This window comes from Hyperolius riggenbachi, chromosome 2 (genome assembly GCF_040937935.1).
Source record: "Hyperolius riggenbachi isolate aHypRig1 chromosome 2, aHypRig1.pri, whole genome shotgun sequence".
Taxonomy (NCBI): Eukaryota; Metazoa; Chordata; class Amphibia; order Anura; family Hyperoliidae; genus Hyperolius; species Hyperolius riggenbachi.
In genome coordinates this window covers 8,303,925-8,323,536 of record NC_090647.1, presented here as the reverse complement: position 1 = coordinate 8,323,536, position 19,612 = coordinate 8,303,925, and the positions used below count along the sequence as shown (strand labels likewise).

Below are 19,612 nucleotides of genomic sequence, written 5' to 3'. Positions count from 1 at the left end.
TAGGTAGCTTCCCCCCCAGTGTAGGTTAGATTAGGTAGCTGCCCCCCAGTAGCCAGGAAAGCCTCCGGCCCTGACGGTGTGTCACCAGCCTGCCTAAAAACCTGTTCATGGCAGCTCGCTCCCATTCTCTCCTCCATCTACACCAGGTCCCTCCAGGAAGGCAAAGTCCCTGAGTGCTTCAAAAGGTCCACCATCATCCCTGTCCCCAAGAAGCAGGGAATCTCTGACCTGAAAAACTACAGGCCCGTGGCACTAACATCTGTCATGAAAACCTTTGAGAGGCTGGTCCTGTACCACCTTAAGCTTTCTACCTCGGCCCTACTGGACCCGTTACAGTTTGCGTATAGAGCGAACAGATCCACTGATGATGCCATCAACATCTGCCTGGAGTTTACAAATAACCACCTGGACAAACCGAACACATATGTCAGAATCCTCCTGCTGGACTTTAGCTCAGCATTTAACACCATCTGCCCCCGCATACTCCAAAACAATCTCATGGCACTGAATGTCCATCCCACTCTTCACTTATGGATTACAGACTTCCTGACCAACAGGTCCCAAGCTGTCAAATTGGGGGATATCTCCTCTCATCCTAGGATAACAAACACAGGGGCCCCACAAGGCTGTGTCCTGTCACCGATCCTGTTCTCCCTCTATACGAACAACTGCAGATCCTCTGTGGACTCGGTAAAAGTCATCAAATTTGCTGATGATACCACCATTGTGGGACTTATAACAAACAATGATGAGCAGGACTATCGCCGTGAGGTTGACAGAGTTTGCCAGTGGTGTAAGGAGAACAGGCTGGTCCTCAATACAGCCAAGACTGTGGAGTTGATAGTGGACTTCAGGAAGCAGGCCCCCACCCCACCACCAATCTACATTGATGGCACAGAGGTTGAAAGAGTGGCTAGCATCCGCCTTCTGAGCACTACCATCTCTAAGGACCTGAGATGGAAGGCAAACACTGCCTTGACCCAGAGGAAAGCCCAACAGAGGCTCTTTTTCCTCCGACAACTGAAGAAGTTTGGCATGGCTCAGGAGCTGCTGACGAACTTCTACACAGCCACCATTGAGTCCGTCCTCTGCTCATCCATCCTAGTCTGGTATGCTGGCTCCTCCAACAGCGACAGATACAAGCTACAGAGGGTCATTAGATCGGCGGAGAGAATCATTGGTAGACCTCTCCCCTCACTTGACCTCCTCCACAACTCCAGATTACGATCTAGAGCACTGAGGATTGCCAGCGACCCCTCACACCCGGGCCACTGCTTTTTCAGCCGGCTCCATTCAGGCCGCAGGTTTCGAGCCATTTACACCAGAACTTTGAGGCATAGAGACTCCTTCTTCCCCTCTGCCGTCAACCTCCTGAACTCCCTTCAGGCCATCCCATCTGTAGCTCTGTTCCCCCCCTAAAGTTGCAGTTGCTGACCTGATGGACTGTCTAGTGTAAAACTGTTTAAACCGAACCCTGCAGTCTACCGTTATACCGCTGCACATCTAACTATTAATATGTACCACTGTTTATGTTGTATGATTGTAAGACTATGCTCTTTTCATATGTTGTTACTACTTCTACTTCTCTCTCTGAGCAATTGAGTGTGCCAAACCCAATTCCGGGCACGACCCAGTCGTGCTTGGCGATTAAAAGATTTCTGATTCTGATTCTGATTCAGTATAGGTTAGATAGGTAGCTGCCCCCCAGCATAGGTTAGATTAGGTAGCTGCCCCCCAGTATAGATTAGATAGGTAGCTGCCCCCCAGTGTAGGTTAGATAGGTAGCTGCCCCCCAGTGTAGGATAGATAGGTAGTAGAGATGTCGCGAACCTCCGATTTTTGGTTCGCGAACCGGGTTCGCGAACTTCCGCAGAAGGTTCGGTTCGCGGAAAAATTTGCGAACCGCAATAGACTTCAATGGGGAGGCGAACTTTGAAAAATAGAAAAAATTATGCTGGCCACAAAAGTGATGGAAAAGATGTTTCAAGGGGTCTAACACCTGGAGGGGGTCATGGCGGAGTGGGATACATGCCAAAAGTCCCGGTGAAAAATCTGGATGTGACGCAAAGCAGCGTTTTAAGGGCAGAAATCACATTGAATGCTAAATTGCAGGCCTAACGTGCTTTCAAACATCTTGCATGTGTATACATCAAACAGGGAGTGTAATTAGAGTACTGCTTCACACTGACACACCAAACTCACTGTGTAACGCACCGCAAACAGCTGTTTGTGTAGTGACGGCCATGCTGGACTACTGCGCAACATGGCGTGATTGCTCTTCCTCACTCAGTGATGTCAGGTAATGTGTGACTTCCTTCTCAACTTTCCATGGCATTGTTAAAAAGCTTACGTTTTGTTTTTAATTTACATTTTCTACTTGCTGTGTACTTGTTCAGTACCGCTACAATGAGAATCCTGTGGAGGCGGGCAAGTCTGCCATTGTGACCCCGGGTAATGGCCGGGGAATGAGAGGTTTGAATCCGGTGTGGAGCCTGAGCAACGGCTACCACTACACATCCAAGGAGGGCAGCGGGCAGGCATGCACGCCCGCCCGCCCCGAGGTAGTGACCAAAAATAACAATACAGGAGGAGGACTTTCGAGGCCCTGCTGTGTATTTGAAATGAATGTACTTTAAATCCTTTAACGAGAACCAGTTATGGCGGGCAAAGATGACACCACATTCCTTTCACGAGAATCATATGGAGGCGGGCAAGTCTGTCATTTGTGACCCCGGGTAATGGCCGGGAAATGAGGGATGGAATCCGGTGTGGAGCCTGAGAAACGGCTACCACTACACATCCAAGGAGGGCCGCAGGTAGGCATGCACGCCCGCCCCGAGGTAGTGATCAAAAATAACAATACAGGAGGCAGACTTTCGAGGCCCTGCTGTGTATTTGAAATGAATTAACTTTAAATCCTTTAACGGGAATCCGTTATGGAGGGCAAGTCTGCCATTGTCACCGCGGGGAATGAAGGTTGGATTGCGTCCCGAAGTGGGAGCCTGCTGAGACCCATGCTGTAGCTGCCCTGACCGTGCTTTGCAGACCAGGCATCTGTGGTCAGATGGACCCTTGAGCCAGCGGAAGACAAACCAAGTCGAAAGCATTTGCCAAGAATGTTTTACGGAGGGCAAGTTTTTTTGCCCTTTTTTTAAATTTTTTGAAAATGATAGATGGTTGTATTTTTAAATTGTTTGAAAGTTTAGATGGTTGTATTTTTAAATTGTTTGAAAGTTTAGATGGTTGTATTTTTAAATTGTTTAAAAGTGTATCCATTCTTCCTCCCCCCCAGCCACGAACAATACCATGGGAACGTGGAGCAGCAGAAGCCCCCTGTGACGGCTGCCACGGTTGTTCTCCGCTGCTTGTCTTTTGAGGGGTGCTTCTTTTCCTCAGGTGTTCTTGCCATAGCTGTTTGTGCCTTCTCTCCAGGTGCCTTCGTAAGGCACTTGTCCCTATGTGAGAGTTGGCCTTTCCACGGCTCAATTTTTGCTGGCAGAGACAACAGATGGCTTTGCTCCGATCTGAGACACACACGTGAAAAAATTTCCAAACCGCTGAGGCCCCCTGGGGTGATGGCGCTACGGTGGCATCAGCAGCAGCTGACGTTGAAGGGCATGTGTGCTCCCTGGCCATAGCTGGCGATACATGGCACCGGACACTGCCCCCAGCTGTTTCTGAGGACGAGCTCCCTCTGCTTCTATAATGGAGTCGTCTCCTCCTACTCCTCTCTGACTCCTCCTCTGAACTGTCCCCCTGGTCATCTCCTCTACCGGGAACATATGTGGTATCCGTATAATCGTCATCATAATCCTCCTGGCCAGCTGCGCTTTCCTCAGACACCTCCTCAAGTGCACCAACTTCAGGTGGTCCACCATCATCCCCATCCACACACGTTACGTCCATACTATCGCCACCTAACTCAGACGTATGAGGTGGTGTACCTGCGCCTTCTTGTTGTTGTTGCAGTAGTGGCTGGGAATCAGTGATTTCACCACCACCACCAAATAACTCCTGCGAAGTGTCAAATGCAGCGGATGTGGTGCTTGTTGTAGCGCTGGTGGCTGCGGGAGATGAGGTGTTCTGTGTTAAATACTCAATCACCTCCTCACGATTTTGGGAAGTGATGGCATGTGCCTTCTTCTGAGCACTGTATTTTGGGGCAGGTCCGCATGAAATCACAGCAACACCACCTCGCACAGCCACAGACCTGCCGGTGCCTGGTGGCCTTCCTCTGGGTCTGCCTCTACCTCTTCCTCTACCTGGTTTGTCCATTTTGTCCATCTCGGGGGTATGCTAGCTATATGCAGTGAGGTGGGTTCTCACTCAACACAACAGGTAGTTAGATGCAGTGAGCTGGGTTCACTCACCAGTAAAGGTACTTAAGATGCAGTGAGGTGGGTTCTCACTCAACACAACAGGTAGTTAGATGCAGTGAGGTGGCCAGGTGGGTTCACACTCAACACAACAGGTAATTAGATGCAGTGAGCTGGGTTCACTCAACACAAGGCTAGGTATATGCAGTGATGAGGTGGGTTAAGTAAACACAACAGGTACTGGGTAGTTAGATGCAGTGAGCTGGGTTCACTCAACAGTAAAGGTACTTAAGATGCAGTGAGGTGGGTTCTCACTCAACACAACAGGTAGTTAGATGCAGTGAGGTGGCCAGGTGGGTTCACACTCAACACAACAGGTAGTTAGATGCAGTGAGCTGGGTTCACTCAACAGTAAAGGTACTTAAGATGCAGTGAGGTGGGTTCTCACTCAACACAACAGGTAGTTAGATGCAGTGAGGTGGCCAGGTGGGTTCACACTCAACACAACAGGTAGTTAGATGCAGTGAGCTGGGTTCACTCAACACCATGCTAGGTATATGCAGTGATGATGTGGGTTAAGTAAACACAACAGGTAATGGGTAGTTAGATGCAGTGAGCTGGGTTCACTGAACAGTATACAGTAAAGGTACTTAAGATGCAGTGAGGTGGGTTCTCACTCAACACAACAGGTAGTTAGACTTAGATGCAGTGAGCTGGGTTCACTCAACACAACGCTAGGTATATGCAGTGATAAGGTGGGTTAAGTAAACACAACAGGTACTGGGTAGTTAGATGCAGTGAGCTGGGTTCACTCAACAGTAAAGGTACTTAAGATGCAGTGAGGTGGGTTCTCACTCAACACAACAGGTAGTTAGATGCAGTGAGGTGGCCAGGTGGGTTCACACTCAACACAACAGGTAGTTAGATGCAGTGAGCTGGGTTCACTCAACAGTAAAGGTACTTAAGATGCAGTGAGGTGGGTTCTCACTCAACACAACAGGTAGTTAGATGCAGTGAGGTGGCCAGGTGGGTTCACACTCAACACAACAGGTAGTTAGATGCAGTGAGCTGGGTTCACTCAACACCACGCTAGGTATATGCAGTGATGATCTGGGTTAAGTAAACACAACAGGTACTGGGTAGTTAGATGCAGTGAGCTGGGTTCACTGAACAGTATACAGTAAAGGTACTTAAGATGCAGTGAGGTGGGTTCTCACTCAACACAACAGGTAGTTAGACTTAGATGCAGTGAGCTGGGTTCACTCAACACAACGCTAGGTATATGCAGTGATGAGGTGGGTTAAGTAAACACAACAGGTACTGGGTAGTTAGATGCAGTGAGCTGGGTTCACACTCAACAGTAAAGGTACTTAAGATGCAGTGAGGTTGGTTCACTCAACACAAGGCTAGGTATATGCAGTGATGAGGTGGGTTAAGTAAACACAACAGGTACTGGGTAGTTAGATGCAGTGAGCTGGGTTCACTCAACAGTAAAGGTACTTAAGATGCAGTGAGGTGGGTTCTCACTCAACACAACAGGTAGTTAGATGCAGTGAGGTGGCCAGGTGGGTTCACACTCAACACAACAGGTAGTTAGATGCAGTGAGCTGGGTTCACTCAACAGTAAAGGTACTTAAGATGCAGTGAGGTGGGTTCTCACTCAACACAACAGGTAGTTAGATGCAGTGAGGTGGCCAGGTGGGTTCACACTCAACACAACAGGTAGTTAGATGCAGTGAGCTGGGTTCACTCAACACCACGCTAGGTATATGCAGTGATGATGTGGGTTAAGTAAACACAACAGGTACTGGGTAGTTAGATGCAGTGAGCTGGGTTCACTGAACAGTATACAGTAAAGGTACTTAAGATGCAGTGAGGTGGGTTCTCACTCAACACAACAGGTAGTTAGACTTAGATGCAGTGAGCTGGGTTCACTCAACACAACGCTAGGTATATGCAGTGATGAGGTGGGTTAAGTAAACACAACAGGTACTGGGTAGTTAGATGCAGTGAGCTGGGTTCACTCAACACAAAGCTAGGTATATGCAGTGATGAGGTGGGTTAAGTAAACACAACAGGTACTGGGGTATATGCAGTACTGGGTAGTACAATGTGCAGCTCCCTGTCACACACACAGGCAGTCAGTCACTGAATGTGCTGGGCTGCTGGCAGTGGCACACACACTATCAATTAGCAAGGCTGTGCATGCAACAAAAGTGTCAGAAAAAAAAATGTACAGGTTGAGCTCTGAAAAGAGCTGTTGCTGGGTGCTTTAAAAGCAATATTAATCAGTCAGGAACAAGCAAAGCAGCCTAGAACCTAACTAATCTGTCCCTAAGAGAAAAAGTCTGCAGCAGCTGTCCCTTTCCTCTCTCTAGCAGGCACACGAGTGACTGTAATGGCCGCCGGAGGCTGCCTTATATAAGGGGGGGTGGGGCTCCAGGGCTTACTGTAGCCTGAATGGCTACAATGTGCCTGCTGACTGTGATGCAGAGGGTCAAAGTTGACCCTCATAGTGCATTATGGGGCGAATCGAACTTCCGGAAAAGTTCGCCTGGCGCAGGCGAACGCGAACCCCCAATGTTCGCCTGGAACCGTTCGCCGGCGAACCGTTCGGTACACCTCTAATAGGTAGCTGCCCCCAGTACAGGTTAGATAGGTAGCTGCCCCCAGTATAGGTTAGATAGGTAGCTGCCCCCCAGTATAGGATAGATAGGTAGCTGCCCCCCAGTATAGATTAGATAGGTAGCTGCCCCCCAGTGTAGGTTAGATAGGTAGCTGCCCCCCAGTGTAGGTTAGATAGGTAACTGCCCCCCAGTATAGGTTAGATAGGTAGCTGCCCCCCAGTATAGGTTAGATTAGGTAGGTGCCCCCCAGTATAGGTTAGATAGGTAGCTGCCCCTCAGTGTAGGTTAGATAGGTAGCTGCCCCCCAGTGTAGGTTAGATAGGTAGCTGCCCCCCAGTGTATGATAGATTAGGTAGGTGCCCCCCAGTATAGGTTAGATTAGGTAGCTGCCCCCAGTGTAGGTTAGATTAGGTAGGTGCCCCCCAGTATAGGTTAGATTAGGTAGGTGCCCCCCCAGTATAGGTTAGATAGGTAGCTGCCCCCCAGTGTAGATTAGATAGGTAGCTGCCCCCCAGTGTAGGTTAGAGTAGGTAGCTGCCCCCCCAGTGTAGGTTAGAATAGGTAGGTTGCCCCCCAGTATAGGTTAGATTAGGTAGGTGCCCCCCAGTATAGGTTAGATTAGGTAGCTGCCCCCAGTGTAGGTTAGATTAGGTAGGTGCCCCCCAGTATAGGTTAGATTAGGTAGGTGCCCCCCCGCCCAGTGTAGGTTAGATAGGTAGCTGCCCCCCAGTGTAGGTTAGATAGGTAGCTGCCCCCCAGTGTAGGTTAGATTAGGTAGGTGCCCCCAGTGTAGGTTAGATTAGGTAGGTGCCCCTCAGTGTATGTTAGATTAGGTAGGTGCCCCCCAGTATAGGTTAAATAGGTAGCTGCCCCCCAGTATAGGTTAGATAGGTAGCTGCCCCCCAGTATAGGTTAGATTAGGTAGGTGCCCCCCAGTATAGGTTAGATAGGTAGCTGCCCCTCAGTGTAGGTTAGATAGGTAGCTGCCCCCCAGTGTAGGTTAGATAGGTAGCTGCCCCCCAGGGTATGATAGATTAGGTAGGTGCCCCCCAGTATAGGTTAGATTAGGTAGCTGCCCCCAGTGTAGGTTAGATTAGGTAGGTGCCCCCCAGTATAGGTTAGATTAGGTAGGTGCCCCCCCCCCCCAGTATAGGTTAGATAGGTAGCTGCCCCCCAGTGTAGATTAGATAGGTAGCTACCCCCCAGTGTAGGTTAGAGTAGGTAGCTGCCCCCCCAGTGTAGGTTAGAGTAGGTAGGTTGCCCCCCAGTATAGGTTAGATTAGGTAGGTGCCCCCCAGTATAGGTTAGATTAGGTAGCTGCCCCCAGTGTAGGTTAGATTAGGTAGGTGCCCCCCAGTATAGGTTAGATTAGGTAGGTGCCCCCCCGCCCAGTGTAGGTTAGATAGGTAGCTGCCCCCCAGTGTAGGTTAGATAGGTAGCTGCCCCCCAGTGTAGGTTAGATTAGGTAGGTGCCCCCAGTGTAGGTTAGATTAGGTAGGTGCCCCATCAGTGTATGTTAGATTAGGTAGGTGCCCCCCAGTATAGGTTAAATAGGTAGCTGCCCCCCAGTATTGGTTAGATAGGTAGCTGCCCCCAGTATAGGTTAGATAGGTAGGTGCCCCCAGTATAGGTTAGATAGGTAGGTGCCCCAGTATAGATTACATAGGTAGCTGCCCCCAGTATAGATTATATAGGTAGCTGCCCCCAGTATAGATTAGATAGGTAGCTGCCCCCAGTATAGATTAGATAGGTAGCTGCCCCCAGTATAGGTTAGATAGGTAGCTGCCCCCAGTATATGTTAGATAGGTAGGTGCCCCCCAGTATAGGTTAGATAGGTAGGTGCCCCCCAGTATAGGTTAGAAAGGTAGGTGCCCCCCAGTATAGGTTAGATAGGTAGCTGCCCCCAGTATAGATTAGATAGGTAGGTGCCCCCAGTATTGGCTAGATAGGTAGCTGCCCCCAGTATAGATTAGATAGGTAGGTGCCCCCAGTATTGGCTAGATAGGTAGCTGCCCACAGTATTGGCTAGATAGGTAGATGCCCCCAGTATAGGTTAGATAGGTAGCTGCCCCCAGTATAGGTTAGATAGGTATGTGCCCCCAGTATAGGTTAGATAGGTAGGTGCCCCCAGTATTGGCTAGATAGGTAGCTGCCCCCAGTATAGGTTAGATAGGTAGGTGCCCCCCAGTATAGGTTAGATAGGTAGCTGCCCCCAGTATAGGTTAGATAGGTAGGTGCCCCCAGTATAGGTTAGATAGGTAGGTGCCCCCAGTATTGGCTAGATAGGTAGCTGCCCCCAGTATAGGTTAGATAGGTAGGTGCCCCCCAGTGTACGTTAGATAGGTAGCTGCCCCCAGTATAGATTAGATAGGTAGCTGCCCCCCAGTATAGGTTAGATAGGTAGGTGCCCCCAGTATTGGCTAGATAGGTAGCTGCCCCCAGTATAGGCTAGATAGGTAGATGCCCCCAGTATAGGTTAGATAGGTAGCTGCCCCCAGTATAGGTTAGATATGTAGGTGCCCCCAGTATAAGTTAGATAGGTGCCCCCAGTATTGGCTAGATAGGTAGCTGCCCCCAGTATTGATTAGTTAGTAGGTACCCTCCCCTCATAGTGGAGGGGGAGCCGCGGGGAGGGCAGCCCGACCTCTCCCTCCCTTCCTCTCCAGGCCACCCTCTGTGCTCTCCCCTCCGATGAAGACTGCAGCAGGAAGCTAATTCAAAGAGAACAACTCACCTCCCTGGTTCTGATCGCCGGCGCCTCTCACTTGCCGCTGGTCTCCTCTTCTACATTAGTTACTGATACACACTAAACTTCCTGCTTAACAGGAAGTTTAGTGTGTATCAGTAACTGATGTAGAAGAGGAGACCAGCGGCAAGTGAGAGGCGCCGGCGATCGGAACCAGGGAGGTGAGTTGTTCTCCTTGAATTAGCTTCCTGCTGCAGTCTTCATCGGAGGGGGGAGCATGGAGAGCGCCCGGAGATGTTGGGCTGCGGCTCCCCCCTCCATCATCACATGTTTGCTCCCCAGCCATCACCCCCAGCAGTGGCACCAGGGGGCGGGGCTAGACGGACCCAGCCGGGGCGCGCATCTTAACACATGTGGCCAGGCGGCAGGAGCGCCCCCTGGAAGCCGGCGCCCTGAGCGATCGCACTGGTCGCTCAGGTCAAAGGCCGGCCCTGCCTGCAGTGTGAATGCTTTGCTTTCCTCTTCATTAGCAATGTCGGCTGTTCTCATTATTATCTGTATCCAAACTGTTTCTGATTGATTTTGTGGATTGGGAACAGATCGGACAGTTACGAAATGGGAAACTACATTATATGTACCCAGCATGATGTCCTAACATATTATTATACTGTATTATGCATGGCTGAGGGAGACCTTTTAGGAATCTCTCCCTTGAAAATCCTGGGTTTGCCCCTGGGTTCGCCGGCGAACGGTTCCAGGTGAACTTCGGGTGGTTCGCCTTCGCAGAGAACCGGAAACCTTTTTTCAAAGTTCGGTTCGCCCATAGACTTTAATGGCTGCCGAAGTTAGCGGTTAATAGCAAAGTCCCCTTACATGGTAAAAACACCAAAATTGTTGGGAATGTTAAGTGGAATAGTGGGAACAAGTGGAATTTTTTTTTCCAAAAGACCTTATACTTTTTGAGAAAATCAATTTTAAAGTTTCAAAGGAAAATGAGCTGATTCATTAAAAAAAAAGAACCGGTTCATCAAAAAGAACCGGATGGTTCATGAGCCGTTAGTATAGTAGAGAATGCGTCCTGAGCAGGATGTGAAGCTGCCGGCTTGCTGAAGCAGTAGATTTGGGCGCATGAGACAAGTGGACAAAAAGGGCGCCCCATTCACTTTCATTATAAATATCGTTTAATGGGCGCTGAACGGGGAAAATAAGGCGCCGGAGATTTTTAAGGATTTATAACGGCGCCCGGAGATTTTTAAGGATTTATAACTATGTTTGTGATGATTTAAGTTTACAAAATGAGCCCGTGACGAATAACGTTTATGAAGATAATAAATCACTATTTCTAAAACATTTCTAACACATTATTATCCACCCAAAAAAAAAATTTACATTTTTTTTTCTTTACATTCTTTATTTATTCATGTCTGTAAAACATTATTATCCATAGGGGGTTTTAGGTTTAGGCACCAACAGGGGGGTCTTAGGTTTAGGCACCTACAGGGGGGTCTTAGGTTTAGGCACTAACAGGGGGGTCTTAGGTTTAGGCACCAACAGGAGGGTCTTAGGGTTAGGCACCTACAGGGGGGTCTTAGGGTTAGGCACCTACAGGGGGGTCTTAGGTTTAGGCACTAACAGGGGGGTCTTAGGTTTAGGCACTAACAGGGGGGTCTTAGGGTTAGGCACCAACAGGGGGGTCTTAGGGTTAGGCACCAACAGGGGGGTCTTAGGGTTAGGCACCAACAGGGGGTCTAGGGGTTAGGGATAGGTACAGGGAGGGTTTTTAATAAACGAAAATATAAGTTTCACTTTACAAACAGGGAAGATTAACGTTTTAAGAATTGCCGATCTCATACACATTATTTAGTGATTTATACATTTTTAAATCACTATTTATAAACGAAATTCTACACAATAATTTCTATAAACGATATTTCCATTTATCGTTTATACCACGCGCCCTTTTTTCCCGACGCCCTTTTCGTACGTACGCCTCCCCACCTGCCTGCACCTGTCACCCTCACCTAGCCCGGCACCCAGCGCACCCATGGGTGCCAGGCTAGGTGAGAGTGACAGGTGAGGAGGTGGGGAGAGACAGCAGGAGCCGGCAGCTATGCGTCCAAAAGGAGGCATTCTCTGCTATGTGGGGGACGTCGGAGATCTTCAATCAACTTAATTGAAGATCGCAACATAGGAGGATACATTGTTCGTTGGATCGTTTACCGTGGATATTGGCGTGGGAATTTTTTATAAAGGTACAGGTAAGTATTTATGGTTAATTTAGAATAATAAAATACTTTTCTCGTGGTTGTGTTTTTATTTCATTTAACCCTTTGTGGAAATAGGTAAGGGGTACTGTGTACACCTATACTCATTTCTCTTGGGAGGGGGGTGGGCATCTGGGGTTCCCTTCTTAAAGTGACACTTATGTAACACCTCTATAATGCTTTAACTGTAAAGAAATCCTCCAGACACCAATCAAGTTCTTTTTAAGAAATATTTGTATTAAATGATATGGATAAAAAAATAGTTTAGTGACAAAACATTCATAAACTTCTTATCTTCAGCCTGTTAGGATCAGGGCTAGTTCAGGAACCATATAAGTAATTCAGTTTATTAGCATTTACTTGCCAGAATTTTCCATACACAGCACTCCGCTATTTGTCACTTCTTCACTGCTGTCTTTTAAAAGTGGACCTGAATTCTTGCATAGGACAGAAGGGAAAGTAGAGAAATGTCTGGTGGTTACCTAGCAACATCCAGGATGAGACAAATATGTTGAATTGATAATTGTGAATGATCACTTAATGTATAAGAAGCACCGCTGTATTCTCTGTATTTTGTCTGACAGCTGTTGTCACACAATCTCTTCAGACACTGCACTGCAGTCTTCACTCCTTTTCTGTAATCCTGTCACTTGTTGCTCTGTGTCACTCTTGTATGCATTGCTGTCCTGTTGTCTCTGTGTCACTGTAATGTCTCTGCTGTTTTCTGTTATCTCTCTCTGTTACAGGTACATTTTAATATCCTTGTCTTTCTTTCTTATTGCTTACTGTTTCTCTTCTGGCTTATCTCTCCAGTGTCGCTGCTCTTCACTGGCCTGTAGCTGTGAGTGGTCTCTCTCCTCTCATGTAATGTCTGCAGCTCTTTTTCTCTTCCTTAGTTCAGTTTCCGGTAAGTGCTTACTTGTCTGTGCCTCTGCCTTGCTCAGACCGTCTCACCAATGGCTGGTCTCTTCCCGTGTCTCTACTCTATTTCCTCACAAATCAAGCGTATTTCTTGCTGCAGTACAGTATAGTATCGTGACACACTTTATTTCTTGCTGCCTCATCACCTCAGTCTCCATGGCTACTTGACTCCTCCCCCTCACTAGCCTTCAACTGTAAAACTCAACTGTTACTTCCTCCCTGCACATGCCCAGCTTCTCTCTCTTCTTTCCTGCTCATGGGCTCCACCTGACAGCACCTGCAGGTTCCCTTTACAGCAGCACTTTCACAAAAAGTAAATGCATCTGTAACCCTTGGTGTGTGTGTCTGTTGCAATGACACACACACAGGGTTACATTCACCCCCTTTTTTTCAAATTGTAGTCCCTACAATTTTTCTTTTAACCAAGTCACAGTGTCTACATATAATCCGAACTGTTCAGGAAGTGGGGAATGTTGAGTATTTTTCCATTTTGACTCGTGGTCTAGTTCTGTTTGTGTAGAGCACCTTTGCTCTCCCTTCTCTGACTTCTCAAACTCTTTGCCTTGAGCTACCTTGACGTTTGTAAGCTGAATGGTTTCCGATGAACACTGTGTCCGTTTAGAACGCTTGAGCCGTTGAGGTTGTAGCATCGGTTGCCAATACAATTCCACTTCCTTTCTTCGAGAAGTATCTGTTCTATGTTGTAATACTTCATCTCCTACTAAGAAGTCGTTAATCATTACTTGCTGACTAGGTCCTGGTATTTCTCTATTTATCCGACTACTTTCACAGTCTTCAGCCTTCTGATGGCCTAAATCTTCTGGTGCTCTACCCTGAGCATGAATAATAGGTTCATCTGGATTCTTACTTTTGTTTCCTTCATTAGTTCCAGCTTCCAGAAAACTTTCAGTATCACTTGTTGTTCTTCCTGGTTGAGGAACAGATGAATCTGGATCACACCTCTGTCTAAATTCTTCATATAAAGTAGGTTGTACAGGGTATTTTGCTCCTCCTTGTTTCTGGCTGTACAAGAAGCTCTTCAAGTGATAATCACCATAGTGTCCCTGAGGCTTATATGGTCTCCAACGTCTTGCATCCTTGCTACCTTGAACTGGAGTTCCACCAGGGCCAGTTAAATTAGCGGCTTCTGTACCTTTCCGTCCTTCCACAACGTCAAATTCAACCAAATCTCCATCTCTTAGACTGCAAAGATAATGCCTGGGGTTGTTCTTCTTCATGGCAGACCAGTGCACAAACACATCTTCTTTGGTGTCATTCCGATTTAAAAATCCGTATCCATTTCGCACATGAAACCATTTGACAATGCCTAGAACTTTGGTTGCGATGACCTTATTTTTTCTCTTTAGCTTATCTTCCTTCCATTTCTCTGAAGCCTTCATCTTTTGTCCTGCCATGCGGACCACCACTGCAGAATTCCTTGATTTTCTCTGAAAACCTCTTCCACAGTCTCTTGCAGTGTGATCACTATGGTGACAGATCCAACATCCTGATTCCTCCGTGTTTCTATATCTCCACCTTGAATGTTCTGTTCTGAGTTCAGTTTTCTCCATGTTTTGTTTCATTTTGGCTAACTCTTCACTTAGTTCTTTGAGTGTTGTTTTTATTTCTCTCAATTTCCCCTGAGTATTATTGGTTATGAATTCAACTGCAGAATTTGTATGAGTAATCATAGTGGTGTTTTGTTGCAGTGTTCCCAGCTGATTGGTTTCTTCCTCCTGACTGAGCTTGATAGCTAAGCTTTGAAGTGTCCGGAAATTTAAACTTGGAGAATATTCTACTTTCTGTTTTAAGGATCTTTTAATAAAGTTGCTCCTTAATCCCCATATAAACTGATCTCTCAGCCACACAGCAGAATCTGTGGTAGTTTGTCCTCTTTCCTTTTCCTCTTTTATCTGTAGTCCACTCATTATTTCTTGTAAGGCATTGGCGAACTGAGGAATATTTTCGTTATCCTTCTGAATTCTGTCAACAAATCTCTTTCTCCATAAATGCAGCTCTGTAGGATCTCCATATATGTCTACCAATACCTCGATAATTTGTTTCAGCGATACTGGTGTGGGCAATTTAGCATTAATTACTGTTCGTTGAGCATCTCCCTCCAAAGTTATAACTGCTATTTCCATATGCAGCTCTATGGGCACTTTATAAGCCTGCACAGCACTCTCTATTCTTTCACTCCACTCTCTCAGGGCCATATTATAACCATTGAACCTTGGTAGGTATGCAGCTAACATCCCAATAGCAGTCATGGTCAACACTGATGTGTAGCTTGCTGACCATTCTCCTGCAGCCTGAGTAGCTGAAGCATCATTTCTGGTGGGTAGTGTAGGCTGAGACTCCATCTTCCAGTTTTAAGGCACTTAGGTAATATCCTGCCGACTGTACGCCAATGCCTTACAAGAAATAATGAGTGGACTACAGATAAAAGAGGAAAAGGAAAGAGGACAAACTACCACAGATTCTTCTGCGTGGCTGAGAGATCAGTTTATATGGGGATTAAGGAGCAACTTTATTAAAAGATCCTTAAAACAGAAAGTAGAATATTCTCCAAGTTTGAATTTCCGGACACTTCAAAGCTTAGCTATCAAGCTCAGTCAGGAGGAAGAAACCAATCAGCTGGGAACACTGCAACAAAACACCACTATGATTACTCATACAAATTCAGCAGTTGAATTCATAACCAATAATACTCAGGGGAAATTGAGAGAAATAAAAACAACACTCAAAGAACTAAGTGAAGAGTTAGCCAAAATGAAACAAAACATGGAGAAAACTGAACTCAGAACAGAACATTCAAGGTGGAGATATAGAAACACGGAGGAATCAGGATGTTGGATCTGTCACCATAGTGATCACACTGCAAGAGACTGTGGAAGAGGTTTTCAGAGAAAATCAAGGAATTCTGCAGTGGTGGTCCGCATGGCAGGACAAAAGATGAAGGCTTCAGAGAAATGGAAGGAAGATAAGCTAAAGAGAAAAAATAAGGTCATCGCAACCAAAGTTCTAGGCATTGTCAAATGGTTTCATGTGCGAAATGGATACGGATTTTTAAATCGGAATGACACCAAAGAAGATGTGTTTGTGCACTGGTCTGCCATGAAGAAGAACAACCCCAGGCATTATCTTTGCAGTCTAAGAGATGGAGATTTGGTTGAATTTGACGTTGTGGAAGGACGGAAAGGTACAGAAGCCGCTAATTTAACTGGCCCTGGTGGAACTCCAGTTCAAGGTAGCAAGGATGCAAGACGTTGGAGACCATATAAGCCTCAGGGACACTATGGTGATTATCACTTGAAGAGCTTCTTGTACAGCCAGAAACAAGGAGGAGCAAAATACCCTGTACAACCTACTTTATATGAAGAATTTAGACAGAGGTGTGATCCAGATTCATCTGTTCCTCAACCAGGAAGAACAACAAGTGATACTGAAAGTTTTCTGGAAGCTGGAACTAATGAAGGAAACAAAAGTAAGAATCCAGATGAACCTATTATTCATGCTCAGGGTAGAGCACCAGAAAATGTAACACCTCTATAATGCTTTAACTGTAAAAAAATCCTCCAGACACCAATCAAGTTCTTTTTAAGAAATATTTGTATTAAATGATATGGATAAAAAAATAGTTTAGTGACAAAACATTCATAAACTTCTTATCTTCAGCCTGTTAGGATCAGGGCTAGTTCAGGAACCATATAAGTAATTCAGTTTATTAGCATTTACTTGCCAGAATTTTCCATACACAGCACTCCGCTATTTGTCACTTCTTCACTGCTGTCTTTTTAAAGTGGACCTGAATTCTTGCATAGGACAGAAGGGAAAGTAGAGAAATGTCTGGTGGTTACCTAGCAACATCCAGGATGAGACAAATATGTTGAATTGATAATTGTGAATGATCACTTAATGTATAAGAAGCACCGCTGTATTCTCTGTATTTTGTCTGCCAGCTGTTGTCACACAATCTCTTCAGACACTGCACTGCAGTCTTCACTCCTTTTCTGTAATCCTGTCACTTGTTGCTCTGTGTCACTCTTGTATGCATTGCTGTCCTGTTGTCTCTGTGTCACTGTAATGTCTCTGCTGTTTTCTGTTATCTCTCTCTGTTACAGGTACATTTTAATATCCTTGTCTTTCTTTCTTATTGCTTACTGTTTCTCTTCTGGCTTATCTCTCCAGTATTGCTGCTCTGTATTGGCCTGTAGCTGTGAGTGGTCTCTCTCCTCTCATGTAATGTCTGCCGCTCTCTCTCCTCTGGCTTATCTCTCCAGTATCGCTGCTCTTTACTGGCCTGTAGCTGTGAGTGGTCTCTCTCCTCTCCTGTAATGTCTGCAGCTCTCTCTCTCTTCTGGCTTATCTCTCCAGTATTGCTGCTCTTTACTGGCCTGTAGCTGTGAGTGGTCTCTCTCCTCTCCTGTAATGTCTGCAGCTCTCTCTCTCTTCTGGCTTATCTCTCCAGTATTGCTGCTCTGTATTGGCCTGTAGCTGTGAGTGGTCTCTCTCCTCTCCTGTAATGTCTGCAGCTCTCTCTCTCTTCTGGCTTATCTCTCCAGTATTGCTGCTCTGTATTGGCCTGTAGCTGTGAGTGGTCTCTCTCCTCTCCTGTAATGTCTGCAGCTCTCTTTCTCTTCTGGCTTATCTCTCCAGTATTGCTGCTCTTTACTGGCCTGTAGCTGTGAGTGATCTCTCTCCTCTCCTGTAATGTCTGCAGCTCTCTCTCTCCTCTGGCTTATCTCTCCAGTATCTCTGCTCTGTATTGGCCTGTAGCTGTGAGTGGTCTCTCTCCTCTCCTGTAATGTCTGCAGCTCTCTCTCTCTCTTCTGGCTTATCTCTCCAGTATCGCTGCTCATTACTGGCCTGTAGCTGTGAGTGGTCTCTCTCCTCTCATGTAATGTCTGCAGCTCTTTTTCTCTTCCTTAGTTCAGTTTCCGGTAAGTGCTTACTTGTCTGTGCCTCTGCCTTGCTCAGACCGTCTCACCAATGGCTGGTCTCTTCCCGTGTCTCTACTCTATTTCCTCACAAATCAAGCGTATTTCTTGCTGCAGTACAGTATAGTATCGTGACACACTTTATTTCTTGCTGCCTCATCACCTCAGTCTCCATGGCTACTTGACTCCTCCCCCTCACTAGCCTTCAACTGTAAAACTCAACTGTTACTTCCTCCCTGCACATGCCCAGCTTCTCTCTCTTCTTTCCTGCTCATGGGCTCCACCTGACAGCACCTGCAGGTTCCCTTTACAGCAGCACTTTCACAAAAAGTAAATGCATCTGTAACCCTTGGTGTGTGTGTCTGTTGCAATGACACACACACAGGGTTACATTCACCCCCTTTTTTTCAAATTGTAGTCCCTACAATTTTTCTTTTAACCAAGTCACAGTGTCTACATATAATCCGAACTGTTCAGGAAGTGGGGAATGTTGAGTATTTTTCCATTTTGACTCGTGGTCTAGTTCTGTTTGTGTAGAGCACCTTTGCTCTCCCTTCTCTGACTTCTCAAACTCTTTGCCTTGAGCTACCTTGACGTTTGTAAGCTGAATGGTTTCCGATGAACACTGTGTCCGTTTAGAACGCTTGAGCCGTTGAGGTTGTAGCATACACTTAAGCCAGAAAAAAAAGAGTTTTACTCACCTGGGGCCTCTACCAGCCCCCTGCAGCAGTCCTGTGCCCTCGTAGTCACTCACTAATCCTCTGGCCCCCCGCTGCCAGCTAGTTCTGCTTCTATCAGCTCCCTGCAGCAGTCCTGTGCCCTCGCAGCCACTCACTAATCCTCTGCTCCCCCGCTGCCAGCTAGTTCTGCTTCTACCAGCCCCCTGCAGCAGTCCTGTGCCCTCGCAGCCACTCACTAATCCTCTGGTCCCTCGCTGCCAGCTAGTTCTGCTTCTACCAGCCCCCTGCAGCAGTCCTGTGCCCTCGCAGCCACTCACTAATCCTCTGCTCCCCGCTGCCAGCTAGTTCTGCTTCTACCAGCCCCCTGCAGCAGTCCTGTGCCCTCGCAGCCACTCACTAATCCTCTGCTCCCCGCTGCCAGCTAGTTCTGCTTCTACCAGCCCCCTGCAGCAGTCCTGTGCCCTCGCAGCCACTCACTAATCCTCTGCTCCCCCGCTGCCAGCTAGTTCTGCTTCTACCAGCCCCCTGCAGCAGTCCTGTGCCCTCGCAGCCACTCACTAATCCTCTGGTACCCCGCTGCCAGCTAGTTCTGCTTCTACCAGCCCCCTGCAGCAGTCCTGTGCCCTCGCAGCCACTTACTAATCCTCTGGTCTCCCGCTGCCAGCTAGTTCTGCTTCTACCAGCCCCCTGCAGCAGTCCTGTGCCCTCGCAGCCAATCACTAATCCTCTGCTCCCCCGCTGCCAGCTAGTTCTGCTTCTACCAGCCCCCTGCAGCTGTCCTGTGCCCACGCAGCCACTCACTAATCCTCTGGTCCCCCTCTGCCAGCTAGTTCTGCTTCTACCAGCCCCCTGCAGCAGTCCTGTGCCCTCGCAGTCACTCACTGCTGCTCCAGTCCCCCGCTGGCAGCTAGTTCTGCTTCTACCAGCCCCCTGCAGCCATCCTGTGCCCACGCAGCCACTCACTAATCCTCTGGTTCCCCGCTGCCAGCTAGTTCTGCTTCTACCAGCCTCCTGCAGCAGTCCTGTGCCCTCGTAGTCACTCACTAATCCTCTGGTCCCCCGCTGCCAGCTAGTTCTGCTTCTACCAGCCCCCTGCAGCAGTCCTGTGCCCTCGCAGCCACTCACTAATCCTCTGGTCCCCCGCTGCCAGCTAGTTCTGCTTCTACCAGCCCCCTGCA

The 19,612-nt window shown here is 47.5% G+C and overlaps 1 protein-coding gene across 1 annotated transcript; it reads left to right on the top strand.

Annotated features, from left to right (window-relative positions):
* Positions 1–15,228: 15,228 nt before the first annotated feature.
* LOC137544561 (uncharacterized) lies at positions 15,229–16,369 on the top strand. The gene has a single exon (XM_068265661.1). The coding sequence runs from the start codon at positions 15,242–15,244 to the stop codon at positions 16,367–16,369; it is 1,128 nt and encodes a 375-aa protein (XP_068121762.1). The 5' UTR covers positions 15,229–15,241.
* The last annotated feature ends 3,243 nt before the right edge of the window (positions 16,370–19,612 follow it).